Source organism: Astatotilapia calliptera, chromosome 7 (assembly GCF_900246225.1).
Source record: "Astatotilapia calliptera chromosome 7, fAstCal1.2, whole genome shotgun sequence".
In the NCBI taxonomy this organism is placed as follows: domain Eukaryota; kingdom Metazoa; phylum Chordata; class Actinopteri; order Cichliformes; family Cichlidae; genus Astatotilapia; species Astatotilapia calliptera.
Window position 1 is genome coordinate 12,314,436 of NC_039308.1, and position 15,918 is coordinate 12,330,353.

At 40.8% G+C, this 15,918-nt stretch overlaps 1 protein-coding gene across 3 annotated transcripts; it reads left to right on the forward strand.

Annotated features, from left to right (window-relative positions):
* Positions 1–1,460: 1,460 nt before the first annotated feature.
* lhx5 (LIM homeobox 5) lies at positions 1,461–15,535 on the forward strand. 3 transcript variants are annotated; one of them, XM_026173137.1, is made up of 6 exons: positions 1,461–1,685; positions 1,856–2,235; positions 4,061–4,284; positions 5,245–5,522; positions 8,330–8,495; positions 13,935–15,535. In XM_026173137.1, the coding sequence occupies exons 2-6, from the start codon at positions 2,063–2,065 to the stop codon at positions 14,282–14,284; spliced, it is 1,191 nt and encodes a 396-aa protein (XP_026028922.1). In that variant the 5' UTR covers positions 1,461–1,685; positions 1,856–2,062; the 3' UTR covers positions 14,285–15,535. The 3 variants fall into 3 exon arrangements, with proteins under 3 accessions (XP_026028922.1, XP_026028923.1, XP_026028921.1); XM_026173138.1 differs by having other exon boundaries at positions 1,461–1,648; XM_026173136.1 differs by having other exon boundaries at positions 1,461–2,235.
* The last annotated feature ends 383 nt before the right edge of the window (positions 15,536–15,918 follow it).

Sequence of the window (15,918 nt, forward strand, 5' to 3'; positions counted from 1 at the left end):
TCTCACTCTTTGGGTGGTGTTTAGCGTGCACAGAAGAGCAGAACAAAGCAAAAGCAAACAGAGCTTCTTTATACCCTTGCACAGCTGCATTCAAACTAGAGGTTTTCCTCACATGCTCTTTTCCCCACTGTGGGCTTTTTGTCTGTACCTCCCTGACCCCCCCCCCCCCCACACACACACACACACACACACACACTCCATCTCAGTTTGTGGGCTAAAGGTCATTGAAGCTTGAGTAATTCAGGAAACTTATTCAGCCTCATCTCTACAAAAACCAGATCTGGCCAGGTTAAACCACAGATACCTGTAGAGTAAATCCACACTTGGATGTGTGGCATCATTTTGATAAGAAAAACACTCATTTTTGCTTAGAACACTAACACTAATTATACCTCGTGTCATAGCTGAAAGGCCGGAGGTTCCTTTAAACGCTCTACACACCATCAGTGTACCAATTTAGGAAGACAGTAAAAAGAGAAACTGAAGTAAGGAAAAAAACAAATAGGGTAGATAAGGAGAAAGAAAGAAAGAAAGAAAGAAAGAAAGAAAGAAAGAAAGAAAGAAAGTAAGTAAGAAAGAAAGAAAGAAAGAAAGAAAGAAAGAAAGAAAGCATTTTTTATACATAGCTTCTGCCATCATGATGCCTGTTTGGTAAAATGAAATAAAAAATATTGTGACCTATTTTAAAAAAAAATATTATCAATACTCTTTTAAATTTTATGCAATCAGTAAATATTCGTTATCTTAAAGCTAACACCTTCTTAGAACCTTTCATAGTAAAAGCACCTAAATGTTGATACAAGTATATTTCATAGATAGATCCTAACAGTTTTCCTTTCTTCCTCTGTTAAAACTAACAACCTTGTTGTTTGTCTGTTCCTCTAAATGTTATCTTGAATGGCCTTCAGTCGTGTAAAATGAGCCAAAATTCACACCTAATTTCATTCAAATGAGGCCCCATTATGCTTAAAACAGTCTCACCCAACACGAATTAGCGCATCGCATGTTTGCTTAACTGCAACTAACAAAACGAGGCTGTTGGTAAATATTGAAATTCCCTTCGATTGGTGGCCACTCTGTTAAAGCGCCGGGTGACCACGCTCTCCCTATTGATGAGCTCCTGCTAATCCATCGCATTTCCCTGCAAATAGCTTTCTGCATGAGAAAAGGCCCGCGTCCCCCCTCCTCCTCCTGTCTTCGCCCAGCACAGCCTTGTTCGGCTACTCCCTCTCCCAACAAGCTACTTCTAGTCCGATTCATTTCAGAGGCGTGCCCGTTGTACCTATGCACTGACATTTTCACGTTCATCGCCAGTAAAATGTTCTGACGTTCATAGTCTAACCTGCAACTGATGCATTCCCTTCTAAAGCCAGTGCCGTCTCCGTGACCCACCGTGAAACTTCCTCATGCCTGTTGGCCTCTATCAGCGCCACTACAAACACCCTGCATCCACGGCCTAGGTGTTTTCTGCTCAGGGTCCGCTCGGAGGCTACAGCTATGAACGTGTAACCATAACAACTGCGCTCTGATTGGCTCTTCTGGCACGGGAATTAACAAGGGCGTCATCCAATCTCAGCGCAGGAAGCGCGTCGCGCTGGCAAAACCTCGTGATAACCAAGGCACAGGGACGTGCAAGTGGCGACGTGAGGTGAGCCTGAAGGAAATTACTGGACCCCAAACAAAGCGTGAGCAAAAGGGATAAATTATTTAGAAGTAAACACGTTTAAAAAATGATGTTTTAACATTGAATTGGCGAGAAAACATGTCTGGTTTGGCCATTACGCAGTCCATCAGCTGGCGCAGCTGAATTTTTTCTCCCCTCTTCTCCTCTGGATTTGTGGATTGTGACAAGTAGCAGGACAGCGACCAAACAGGACCAGGACTACAGCAGTTCTCGGGGATTGTCACTCCGCTGCCTTTGAACGACAGGTCCCTCCAGTTTTCGCCTGACAGCACACCTCTCTGAGCCAAGACGTTGTTCCGCGTAAACTCGGAGTGCCCAAGTCCGAGCAGCGCAGTCCGCGTGGGTAGGTCGGCACTCGGCGTCCTGCAGGCCGGCGATATGATGGTCCAGTGTGCCGGGTGCGAACGGCCCATCTTGGACCGGTTCCTCCTCAACGTGCTGGACAGAGCCTGGCACGCCAAGTGCGTCCAGTGCTGTGAGTGCAACTGCAACCTCACCGAGAAGTGCTTCTCCAGAGACGGAAAGCTCTATTGCAAAATTGACTTTTTCAGGTAACTGAATTTGGAATCAAGAGGTCTTCAAAAAAAAAGAGAGGGAGAGAGAGAGAAAGAAAGAAATCACGCTTTGATTCAAGCATTCGTCAACACCTTTACAATAAGGGAAATTATTTTGGGGTTAAAGATTGATAAAAAAAAAAAAAATAGAAGAACAGGATGAAGAAAAATACAAATTAAAGCCTGGCACATAAAGTCGAGCTCGGTGCGCTGGACTCAGGTCATAGGCCACGTTAACCCGTACTTGGATTTTTTTTTTATGGTTAAAGGAATTTAAGATAAATCTAAAAGTATACATTTTCCCTTATTTGTTAATAATATCCGTAATTTTTAAAATGCATGATTTTTACCTATCTCTGTGTGGTGACATTTTTAGGAAATGATATGAACCGTGTGGCGTCAAAAGGGGCCTCTATTATAAAAGAATGGACATATAAATATATTGATTCTGTATCCTCGTGTATTCTGTGCTTATTTTTTTTTCTTTTCTTTAAAAAAAATCTATTTCCAGCTCCAGACAACACTTTTATTTCAAACACCCATTAGGCTATTAACCGGTTCACAATTTCCAAAAAGTGTTCCAGGTAATTGAGTGATAAGTGAAGCCCTTGTTTGTCACTCTCTTAGCATCATTTTCATTTGTATGTGTCAGTTATTTTCTCCCAAATTGTCTAATGACATGTAAGACACATCAGCCTTTGTTGGGACGGGGCTATTATTGGCCTCGCGCAGCCTTGGCCGTCATATTACCACAGGTCCCATCAAGCGGTGGATTTAAATGGCCAGCCATTAGCTAGGCGAAACAGTAATCACCCTAATGTGTCCATTTGTTGTGTAAGTAGAGTTGTGCCCTTTCGCTGGGGGAGGCTTGGTCACGCATGTGAAAAGCGGATAGTGATGCGATACCATTGTAAGTGAATGGAAAGGCAAGCACAGTGTTAAAACAATGCTCCACAACAAGGGTGTCTGCAGTCACCCAAAGGCTTAACCAGCCCCCGACAGGCGGACTTAAAATCCAGCTACAGCAGGCCCAAAGTGAGCCTTAAGCATCTGTTCAAACTCTTTCCATCAGTAAAGACATCTGGGCAGGCGAGAAATACTGTAAGCGTCACTCAGTCAAATGTGCTTTATCGCACTTCTTTTGAGAGTAATTAAAAAGAGAGAAAGGGGAAAAAACGGACTCACCCCGGCAAATGAGGAGGGGGAATTTTAGTGAATTTATTTTTGGGCTATTTGTGTATCAAATCGATGAGTCTTCCCACCCAGTGCTATTTAAGCGCGGGTGAATATGGATTAAGAGAAGATTTGCACGCTAAGATGCTCCTACTCTGCCTAATCCTATAATATATCCACGAGTACAATGTGTTGATTGTCACTAATACGTTTTGCGTGGGGTTATTGTCAGAGCACCTCAATCAAAATTAGGAAGGTTTTTTTTATTAAAAAAACCTTTCTCTAAAGTCTTTTTCTAAATGATTTTAATGGCTATGTTATCAACACTCTCATAGAGAGAGGTGCTCTGGTTGAGTAATTACCTGTTACGTTTTATTTACTAAAAACGTTACAGTGGATTATTATTATTATTATTATTATTATTATTATTATTATTATTATTATGTGTTAGTGACATTTATATCACTTGCTAAACTAAAGGCGTTAAACCTGTTTATTCCTTCTAAATTAATATTATTTTAATACCAGCTTCTTTTTAGTATTAATGATTATATGATGGATGTGGGTAATTTCTAACAGACCCCTTTACGCGCTGCCGTCATAAAAAAAAAAATCTCAATCTCACCTTCATTTTTCGTTTTCCGTGCAGGCGATTTGGCACTAAATGCGCTGGCTGTCTGCAGGGAATCTCGCCGAACGACTTGGTCCGCAAAGCTCGAAGCAAAGTGTTTCACCTAAACTGCTTCACCTGCATGGTGTGTAACAAACAGCTGTCCACGGGAGAAGAACTCTATGTGATAGACGAGAACAAGTTTGTGTGCAAAGATGATTATCTGAGCTCCGGGGCCATAAAGGAAGTCAACTTGAACTCAGGTAAGCGAAGCGACACCAGGCCTGCGCTGCGTTTTTGTCTCCCATTCAACAATAAGCAATGATAACAATAAGAGGGCTGCTGAGGGCGTTGTTTATTTTAATAACCGTGGAACCGATTTAAAAAGAAAGAAAGAAAGAAAGAAAGAAAGAAAGAAAGAAAGAAAGAAATCGGATGAATAAATTGGCAATCAGCATTTTAATAGACAAAAGAAAAGCAGAAGTGGCGGCTTTAAATATAAGTTGATGCTGAGCTTTTGCAGCATTCCGCGGAGAGCATCTCACAGTAACCTTATGAGATGAATACTTTCAATATTTACCTCCAAAGAACAATAGCTTTCTGTTATTATACGTCAGGGTCCACTGGGGATGAGTCTGTTGGTCTGGCCGTGTGTGCTGCTCCTCATTCCACTCTATTTATCCTTATAAAAAGCTCAGGAGGGCAGCAACTCCACTCCACACCCTATTTACTAAAGGTGTCACGCGTCCCTTTTTCATAAACCCTTTGTTTTGATCTCCAATATAAATCTCTTCATTTGCTCGCAAATGTAATATGGCTGCATGCCCGTATGTCATCTTTTTTTGTGTGCGTAAATTGGAGATGTTAGCAACTGTGGATTTTTATTTTTATTTTTTGGTATTATTTTGCGCATTTGTTTTTTGCGTTTTGTTTGATACTTCAGATATTATTTAAGAAAAATAAATATACAAATAAAGAAAGAAGGGAAAACAGAAACTGGGAGACAAAAATTCACCGAGGGGCGTAAAAAACGCATTTCATTTACCATTAGGTCAAGTTTCGGATGCGTAATAGTCAGCAACGCTTGTGTGCATCTCCAAGGCTGATTAAAACAGCCCCCCACCACCACCCACCGCACCCCGCCACCCCCCACCTTGACATTTCGGATCGTGACCTGACCTTCCTTCTTGTTTGTCCCCCCACCCATCCGCCCCGTCCCCCAGTGTCGTCGTGCACAGATAGGAGTTTATCGCCGGATCTGCAGGACCCAATACAGGACGACATAAAAGAGACGGACAATTCAACGTCCTCAGATAAGGAAACGAACAATATTGAGAACGAGGAGCAGAACTCTGGGGCCAAAAGGCGGGGGCCCCGGACCACCATCAAGGCCAAGCAGCTGGAAACGTTAAAGGCTGCTTTTGTTGCCACGCCGAAACCGACCCGGCACATTCGAGAACAGCTGGCACAGGAAACAGGGCTGAACATGCGCGTCATCCAGGTAAGATCAGCTGTGTTGTTTGTGGATCGCTGGAACTTTTTTTTCTTCGATTCAGATGAGGGAGGGATCTGCGGCGACACGGACAGATTAGAGACAGATGACACATTATAAATCAAAGGAATTACTTTTTAATTTTACTGAAATGTGCAGACATTTAATTGAAAGCCTCATCATCTATTAGTGAAATGCCAAAACACGATGCGGACTATTAGATGAATATATGCCACATTTAAACGAACCCCACCACCTGCTGTATGTAAACTGTCTTCCTTGTTTGTTTATTTTGGCTTTATTTTTGTGTTGTGGAAGTATTTCATGAAATATATGGATTTGGTTGATTTTATTTTGTACTGTAGCATTTTTTTTCCTAGCTTGTAAAACCCCCCAAAAAACAGTCCAACATATGGAACTGCAGGCAGCATGGTGCCTAAAATGAGAGTTTCATGTTTGCATTAACAGTAGATTCACAATATGCAGAAAAGCATTGTTTTTAATGTTCACACTTACTTATTTTATTATTTATTTATGATTGACTTTTATAGAAATATGGTTACAACATTTGATACTTTTATTTAAACGCAAGTTGTTTTTTTTAAATTACTGCATTCAAAATCATAAATCACACTTTATTTTTTCTATAAAAAAGAGTCTCCTACTTGCTTGTAATTTCAGCATAAAAACATCAAAGCACACTTTGAACTTACACTAATACATTTTATTGATGCATGAGAAATACATTATTTGTAAAAGAATTTCCTTTTTTGGGGTGCAGACTGTGTTTGTTTCAGCAATAACATGTGATGCACAGCCATGAAATTAGTGAAAGGTTAGCTTTGTTTTTGCCAAAGGTAAGAGGAAACCCACATACAAACATGTTGTGCAATACAACACAAGCATACACTGTTTTTGGACCTCTCTGCCATCCTCAAAACACACACACAGACACACATGCAAGCACACATGCTTGATGCCTGGGTGCAGACTGTGTTAGGATGATTAGCACCATCTCTGCCAACTGTGATGTGGCTTTTTGTGCACTCACTGTAATTATCGCTGATTTCACAGATTTACATACCACCCTCCCCTTTCCCACCTCTCCGCTCTTACTCACTTACAGCCCGTGCCTCTCCACCGCTTCATCTATATCATAAACTGCAGCCAGCATGTGCGAGTGTGCAGCAACAGAGCTCAATCGCTCAATGAATCAATCAATCATTCAATGAACCAGCAAACCAGTCGATATATCAGTCAGTCAGTCTGGGCTGCGATAAGCCCCCCCCCCCCCCCCCCCCCCACCTCCCCACCTCCCCACCTCCCCATTCCACCTCTGCACCCTCTGCCTGTGTGTGTTGCTCGGAGCCAAAATGGAGGCTGCGTTTCGTCATCTTCCTCCCTGTTCAGTGTGTGTTAAATACCATTGCTCTCAACGCAGGGAGCCCTGTGAGCCACGCTGCTTCTCCAGCATGCGTATGTAATCCCTAAGCAACGCTCTCTCAAGGGAAGCGAGAGCATTTCCATAAAAATGTACCCTACAGTTAGATGATTGTTCTCAATAAGCAGGTGTTGCGTTTGCCGCTGGAGCACAGAGTGCAGAGCCTAAGTAGTTTTAGGTGTATGTGTGGAAGGGGATATGTGTGTGTGTGTGTGTGTGTGTTTTTCTTTTTTTTGTGAGTGTGTTTTTGTTAATCTGTAGCACAGTGGGATTCTCCCTCTGGCATAGCCTAGCTGGTGTGAACATAGATCATTATGCAGCAGTGAAGCAAAGGCGAAACGAGATGTGTTATGTGCTTATAATTCAAAGACATTCTTCCATATGATGCACCGTTTTGCAATTTTGAAACCCTCCTTTGTTTGTCTTTGAAAGACAGTTTATTTAATCTCAGTGGTTTAACTTCATATGGCTTTGTATTTGGGGCCGTTGATATTACTTTGCTATTCATCTGAAATTTGCAACAGGAAACTGCCATCATCACTGGAAAAATGGAGCAGAAATTGTTCCTTTCTTGTTATTATTCAGTCATCGCTGGCTTTCCTAATTTTTCATTTTGATCCTTTTGTGCTTTTTTGACATGAACTCTAACACTGTAGCACAAAACGCCTCCCGATTCATTATGTGCAAACAACGATTTGATTATACCTATGTAATTCTTGTGTCGCACTGCAGAATGTTCATATGAGATTGAGTTCTTTGACTTTTTCTGTTAATGGCATTTTTATGGGTTTTTATACTTTAAAAACCCATAGAACCCATCAAGTCATTTTTGAAGCTGAATTTCAAGCATTTACACCTCAATTAATACAAATGAAAACAGGCCACAGCTAATTGTGGTACAGTAAATACAGTTCAAAATGGGTGCAGAGGTGCCAGATAATTGGGAGGCAAGTACGTTGTGTCATTTCTGGGAAATAGTTTGCAGCTTCTGAATAAAAGCTCTTTAAAGGAATCAATTCATTTGAATTTAATTGTGAAATTTGAAAGTGGTGCAAACTTTGCAACATTGAGCATTAACAGTAAGAAAAACCCTTAAAACGATTAGTTGGTCCATATGTAATTGTTTTAGCTTTTCAATTGTGGTTCACAGATTTTTTTTTTTTGTTTTGTTTTTGATCACACCCCAGTGTTACTCTCACATCGACATCATTTGTGCGTTTTTACAAGCTCTGCAAGGTTTACTACAGTTTGAGTGAATGGTGATTTGAAAAAGGATGACAATAAACTACAAATTTGTAAAAAAAAAAAGAAAAAAGAAAAAAAAGAAAGAAAAAAGATGAGATCGGCTGATAACTCAGACCCTGGTTTGTTTCAGGTCTGGTTCCAGAACAGAAGATCCAAAGAACGGAGAATGAAGCAGCTGAGTGCTCTGGGCGCCCGACGGCATGCCTTCTTCAGGGGCCCGAGGAGGATGAGGCCGCTGGGAGGCAGGCTGGAAGACCCAGACATCTTAGGACCTGGAGCCTACGGTTACTATGGAGGTAAGAAATGAACGCTGTGACAACAGATGCAGTGCTAGCACAAATTTAGTGCACACTTCTTGCTGTGTCTTTAAATACACTCAGATACCACACCTGCAGGTTCTTTACCTCTTGCAATATTAATGCGCAATATGGAGCAAGTGCAATAGCAAATATAATCTGTATCCCTGGTTTCACACTCAAAAAAAGGTGATATTGTGTAAGCAAACTGCAGTTCTGAGGAAAGCAGGTGCCTGGAGGATGTTTTTCACGTTGCAAGTATATCACATAAATCTGCTATATATTAGAATACAGGTGGAGCCCCAGTGTACTTTATTGGATCATTTGCTTTCACATTACTTTCTTGAATCCACTCATCTTTTGTTCAGAGATGAAATGATCAGGACTTGAGTCTAAGTCTAATCTCGTGCACGCTGCACTCAGTTTGTGTGGTACACAATAACCAGCTAAGAAGCTTTTAACTGTTAACTGTTCCGAGCACAGCTCTGTAGTCTGGTTATCTCAGCGCGCCCAGAGGAATGTAAATAAAGTTTCAATCCTGTTGAACTGTCACATTTGTTACATAGCTAGGAGAGAAAATGCTAGATAGGAGCACATATGTTCCAGTGGGACACTTTGCAAACAAAGCTTGCAGCATGGGTGGCATGACTGAAGTGTGATTTTTTTATTTTTTTATTTTTTTATTTTGGCCTTTCAGAATGGTGAACTTCAAAAATGGCACCTGTAATGGCTCCACTATATTTGTGAGAATTGATTTCTGTGCCATTCAGCAATAGAAACACGTCTCCCTTCTTGTCTCTCTTAACTTTTATTCAGCATGAAGTTGCACCTAATAACCCTTTCCAAGATCACAACTTGTGAGTGTCATTCACTTTCTGAAAAGTAGCTAGCTTCCGTCTTAAAAACACAGCTGTGAGAGAAGAATACTTGTTCAAAGAAAGAAAGGGTGCGTTCGATAAGGACGTTAAAATGAATAGAAGATTTATTCATTTTAAAGAGAGATGCATTCATTTTAACCAAAGCCAGACACATACCTCCATACAGGAATATATTTAGCTATTGCTATATAAGATAAGCTAGACTTATTAGTGCACTAATATACTGACCATTCTAATGCAAATAACTACAACGAACAACACCCTGATGAAATATTTCTGCTGCCACAAGGGGAAAACAAGGCATGCATTTGCACTTATAGTCCAAAGGTTTCATAAAAAAAGGAGTTGGTTTGTTGCTGAAATAGATTCTCCAGTTGGTGTAGAGATTGTCAAAAAAACATTGCTTTTTAAAGGTCATAAAAAAATAAAGAGAAAAAAGACCCTTTGCTTCAAAAGAAAATAATCTCAAGACAAAAGAGCGAGATAACAACACAGCGCTAACGCAACAGCCGCCCCACACTGTACTGCAGGAATAAAGCCGATGCACCTGTCATGCATATCAGCAGTTTGTTTTTGATGGACAGTCTGTGAGTTGCTGTTTCCATACAGCACCTCCTGCACCTCTACCTGAAGGGCCCTGGCATTGAGGATACAATAAACCGGAGCCATCAAGGCTGCAACACAGGGAGTGGGAGGGGAAAAGAGAGGACAAAAAACCTCCATCCCTCGCTCTCATGTCTCTCGCTTTCTTTGCACTCTGCTTTTCACACCCTTTTGTCCCACGGCAGCGCAGGCCAGCCTGCTTGCCTTTATCTAAGCTCGCTGCCTCCTCGTGTTCCTCTGCTGCTGTTCAGAGCGAGCGATGCCTGTGTGTGTGGTATGATGCATCTGCATGTATGAGTGTAATTATAGTTTGCAGAGCTGACACTCCCCTCAGCACCTACCCTGGTCTCTCTCTCTCTCTTTCATCCGCACACACATGAACACACCACAAGACAAGCTTTTTGCTTATCCCCAAGGTCAGCTGAACTAGCAGGAGCCTGTTTGGGAAATCTAACAATTAGCTTGTTTGCAAAACCTTTGATTATACCTCCTGATAATTTATAACAAATAAATAAAACAAAATTACACACTACGACAAATAAATGCAGATTTTACAATTAGGCCGAATGTTTCTTGAGGTATAACCTGTTAGTTCTCGAGCCTCCCCGTTTCGATTGAAATAGCAGTGAGAAGAACATATGGTAGGAGTGGAGAAATGTTAGTGTAGCATCTGGGGCACGGGGATAAAACCTGTCATCGATCTCGGTTCACGGCGGTGCTGAAACCGAATAGATTTAATGCAACTCTGGGAGTTTGGAATGAGAAACAGGAGGCAGTTGAAGGTTTGTAGTAATTGTTGATTAGTAGATGCAAAGAGTGTATAAAGTAACAGGCTATTTGTTAAGCCAATCAATTCTTTCTAAACTGTTTTGGTCATTGCTTATGATGAACAACACACGAAATAGAAAATCACTTAATATTTAATCATTTTAAAAATCACCTTCCAGACTTTTTGCAGTGCAAGCACTGCCTGTGGCTACTTGTCATCTGAGTCCACTGTGCTGGCTGTAGTGGAAGAATAATTGCAGTGCCTGTTTGAAAGCATAGCTGTGTTGATTTAAGATCGATTCATTTTGTTTTTTCTAATAATAGGGGCACATATTCATATAATTTAAGTTTCTTGTATGTAAGGAACAGGTTAGCTTAAAGCTCAATATACAACCTTGGGAACAGCTATAGTCTGTCTTAGTTATTAGATTAAATCTTCCTGTCTGCAACATTAAATCTCAAAAAGTACAAATACAAACCCTTTTTCAGGTTGACTGCTGTATATAGGATATGAGCTCCCCTGAAAACACGATTTGCAACATTTTGGGTGGTCTCTAAAATACTGACAATATACTACTGTTGCGATTCTGCATGTAGAATTAAGCTATTATATTGCATGACTACGTGCAATCACAGTTTAATGTGAATTCTTATGGGTGGATTTGTTTCCTTCAGTCAGAGCTAGCATTTTCTTTTCCACTGTTTGTGCTGAGCTGGTCAAAAGAAGTCTTTGTGCTAAGCTAAGCTGAGTGGAACTGCCCTTTGGTGATTGCATTACATCTATGAGACAACCTCAAGAGTAGCATGGGCTGCCCTTAATAATAGCCTTGGCAAGACGAGTGTTCATCTTAAAGACCATAGTTGTTGCCAGTTTAAAACACTAAATGCACCATACACACTACATGCAAAGAAGTTACAGGGAGTTTGCAGGGTTGATTCAGTAAATGGTTGCTGGCTTCATATCTGCTACATTATTTGATATGTTTAAATTTAGTATAGGTTTCTCATTTGTAGCCGAGACCAGAAGGTCATATTTTGTGTTTCGACTGGCAGATTTCCAGGTACTCTGGATCAAAAGACCATCTTATAAGCGATGATAATCCCTTAGAAAGTTGTTTTAATTATGCAGTCAACAGGGATAGTCTTTGGGGATGTCACTGTTTATTTTTGACACTCAAAACTCTTCTTCTACTATGGGAACCAGAAACAAAATTGTGCTGTAGAAGTACGAGCGAGGAAACAAAGAGATGTCTGAAACCTCTAAGAGGCATAAGCATGCCAGTCAGTGTCATAGGTTAACCAGGAAATATTTATTTATCCAAGTATGCAATGAAGAACATCTTTGAAAGCAACAAAATCTGTTATTAATGTGTCAGTTGTTTGCTCTTTGTTCGCTTTGAAGTGAACGCCAGGAGAAGGTGCAGACATTTTCGGCAAGACGAACCACGATCTGGCTCAGAGTGTTATAGAGGAAGCATTTTAAACATGAAGGTTCTGCAACAGATATATTTTTAGCCATTCTGTATGATGCATCTAGTTTGCACTTTCTGCACTATAAGAGTAAATCTACTCTTATAGGTGTAACAACATGTTGCACAAAAATCTGTGCAATCAAAAGATTAATTCTATTGATGACAAAATATTTGGCTTTTTTTAATAATGTGACTAACGGTCCAAAAAGTCACAATGACCTGCTTTCATTTCATGATTATCACAGTAATGAAAAATTCACTTGTAACCATACGCTAATCTATAACTTTGCTTTTTGTTGTATTTTATTTATTGGGAATTAATTAGCCTTCAAGTGGCTGAATAGGGTCATGACTGAAATCTTTCCCACCACATATTGTTGATCTATTTACAACTTGTTGTAGTTTATGTATAAAATATTTTTTAATAATATTTTTTTTTCTGTTAATTATGGATTCCTGGCTAACAGAGCTAGAGTAGAAAGATTAACTACTGCAGAAGCATTAAGGCGAATACTCAATGCCCAAAGTGCTGATGGAGATGAATGGGTTAATGCTGTTAATTCATAAAAATGACTGAAACCCATAATTATTTACATTAGAAATTCTGAGAATGTCAAATAAATGAAAGAGTACAGGTATGCTGAATGACCTCACTCGGTCATTTTCATAATTAGGTAGTTTGGTTGCATGAGGGTTGAAGTCCAAAAGCACATTCAAGGTTGTGGCGAGAGATTTGGGAAATAAATGTGTACAAAAACATACAGAATGAGCAGTTATACAGTTATTTATGATACTAATCTAATACAATATTAACATAACATTGATAATAAACCTTTAAATATCATGGTTGTCATCGGGGCTTAGCTATCGTGACACTGGATACAAACACAGTGGGAACATGGCAAGATGGAGTCACGCTGACACGATGCTGAAAGCACGATGTAGTGGACAAAACAGTGGAGAGAGGTATAAATAAAAAGGAGAAATAGCATGAAAAAAGATTTCTAACGACATTTTAATGCCATTCTCCTTTTCTAACTTTTAACATCTGAGCTGTTCTTGCTAATTTTGCTTTTTTATTTTTTACTTTTTCAAAATTGATTTTGTGTCGTGAAGTGTTGGTCAGATGAAATGAATAAAAAGATGTCAAACTGTGTGGGACATCTGGTGTTGACCTCTGACATTTCTTTTGGACTGGTTGAATAATAATAAAAATAGCCATCAAATAATTCTTTGCTGAGTGATCAACACTAAAGTAGAGAAACCACCCGTAGTTCAGCAAATAACCACAACCCAGTAATGTAGAAGCAAGCGACAGCGCTGGTGTTTGTCATCAGACCTGACAGAGAGAAGCAGCCGACAGGACATGGCAGGGCTGCAGGGAAGCTGGAATCTCATTTTGGAATTTCTCATCCAAATCCAGAAGTTTCTGTAGGGGAATCCATCGAGGTACACGCATGGCTGCGAGCTGAATGAGGGAGAGGGAGATGAATGCACTGTGTAAGAGGCGAGAGAACTGAGGTGGAGAGGTGTGGAGTTGTTTATACACTCAAATGAGGCTGTTGGAGACCGGTTGGTTGGGAATTGGACATGATCAATTTCACCACTTAGGTAGGGGTGGAGCCGTGTGTATAAATGTAGACTGCTTGGGGGAACTGTGAGTGTTTTATGTATCTGATAGAAAGTCTAACCACATGTGTTCTCTTCTTACACCACAGAATACCAAGGTGACTATTATGGACCAGGGAGCAACTACGACTTCTTTCCCCATGGCCCTCCATCATCACAGGCTCAATCTCCAGCTGACTCCCCCTACATCCTGGGCTCTGGTCCCGGAGCGATGGAGGGTTCAGGCCACCACCCGTCAGATGACCAAAGGTTCACGGACATGATCTCCCATGCGGAAACTCCCAGTCCAGAGCCGGGCTTACCAAACTCACTTCAGCCTGTCCCGGGGGAGGCATTCGGGGGTGGGCCCAGTCCTCCTTTCTCCTTGGCCAGTAATTCCAGTTACAGCGCTCCAATGTCCCACCAAGGCCAGGAGATGGGAGAAACCACCGCTTGGTAAAGGACAAAAACACAGGGACCATTGCCTAGGCTGAATGTCAGCCTAGTTAATTCAGGAGATGAATTAAAAAAACAAACAAAACAAACAAAAAAAAAACCATTGTGGGGTGAAAATTACAGCTCAGATTTTTATGGACTGATTTTCACAACTGATGAACTGATGGACAGAATCAAGAATGGGATAGCTTGTAGGAGAACGTAATATTTGCTGCCCAGTAGACACTCCAAAGCATATCCCTTCCTGGATTACTGGACTTGAAATATATATATTTAAAAAGAAAAAAAAATGCGATTCCACCCAGCAAAAATGCTTCTCGCCTTCCCCTTGACGTTAACGACGGTATCATCTAATAGGGAGAAATGCCAAAGGGGACATGTTTAGTTCTCTTAGTTTCTCACCACCTTCTTTAAGACATTGCTTCAAAGCAGTATTAGTTTCCATTCTGTTGCTCTTCAATGCCACTTCACGCTCAGCATAACAAAGGAGCCGGTTTTGATACATGCTTTAATGTTCATCTACGCCTGTTTCAATCGAGGCAGCTTATTTTAAACATTCGCCAACATGTCAAATCAAAAGCTGCCACTTGATAGACACGCTGACACCTCCAGCACGGCACTGACATTCTCTAGCCCACGTCTCAGCTATAAGTCCCTTAATGCACACAAAGCGTTCTTGATCATAGCTCAAAAGAAGGATGTCTATACCATTATTCAAAACACGGACACAATTATACAGACACTTGTACCCACACACACACACACATACACACACACGGACAAATCTCACACCCATCGAAGCGGCCCTGATAGTTCTGCTCTGCACACTGCTTCACCTGACCTTCCTTTTGTTACTGTCCCTTTTAAAAAACATGTTTTAATGGAATTGATTTTCAAAAGAACATTGAACCCATAATGGAGAATGTCCTTCAACAGCTGAGGTCTCCTTCCTCTAAAGAGAGAAAACAAAAGAGGGGGCAGACAACATCTGTGACATTACCGCTGTCTGCTCCGAAGCACTCATTGCCATCTAGTGGCCACATTTTTAAGGCACAGAGAATTAAAATAAGCTCAAAAGCGGCAGACTCGGGTTGTGTGTGTGTGTTTGTGTCTATCACTGTGTGTGTGAACATCTTTGTGCTTCAAAGGACAAATTCTCTGCATTTTATTTCAGACCGATCAGGGCCAAGTGTCACCACAGCTGCTATTTGAAAAGTCCGCCTTTGTGAAAACATATTAAAAGAAAGAATGATTATTTTTTGTCTCTCAATTCCTAATTTCAACTCCATGTCATTCTTTACTCTCTCAGCTCAATCTCATCTCTACACAAAATGTCTCAAACAGACCACATCTAACACGAGGAATGCTGTTTTTTTCTGCAATGAGTTAGCTCTACTTGAAATTTTGTTTTCAGATCGTCTGTATTTCCTTTCAACATTGTTTCAGATGTAGGAAGAATGTGTCTTTTTTTCTGTTGTATGGAGATATTCTTGGATACAGGACTGAGTGGGAGCTTGTCTGTGTCTTTCTGAACGCTTGCGAGTGTGTATGCTTGTTCGTGTGTGTGTGTGTGTGTGTGTGTGTGTGTGTGTGTGTATGTGTAGATTTATGGGGGGGAATTGGGGCAAGGCTGTATTA

Coding starts and splice junctions, on each gene's coding strand:
- lhx5 (XM_026173136.1), top strand. CDS start 2,063: ATGATGGTCCAGTGTGCCGGGTGCGAACGGCCCATCTTGGACCGGTTC. Junction 4,285..5,244: donor GGAAGTCAACTTGAACTCAG/GTAAGCGAAGCG, acceptor CCCGTCCCCCAG/TGTCGTCGTGCACAGATAGG. Junction 8,496..13,934: donor AGCCTACGGTTACTATGGAG/GTAAGAAATGAA, acceptor CTTACACCACAG/AATACCAAGGTGACTATTAT.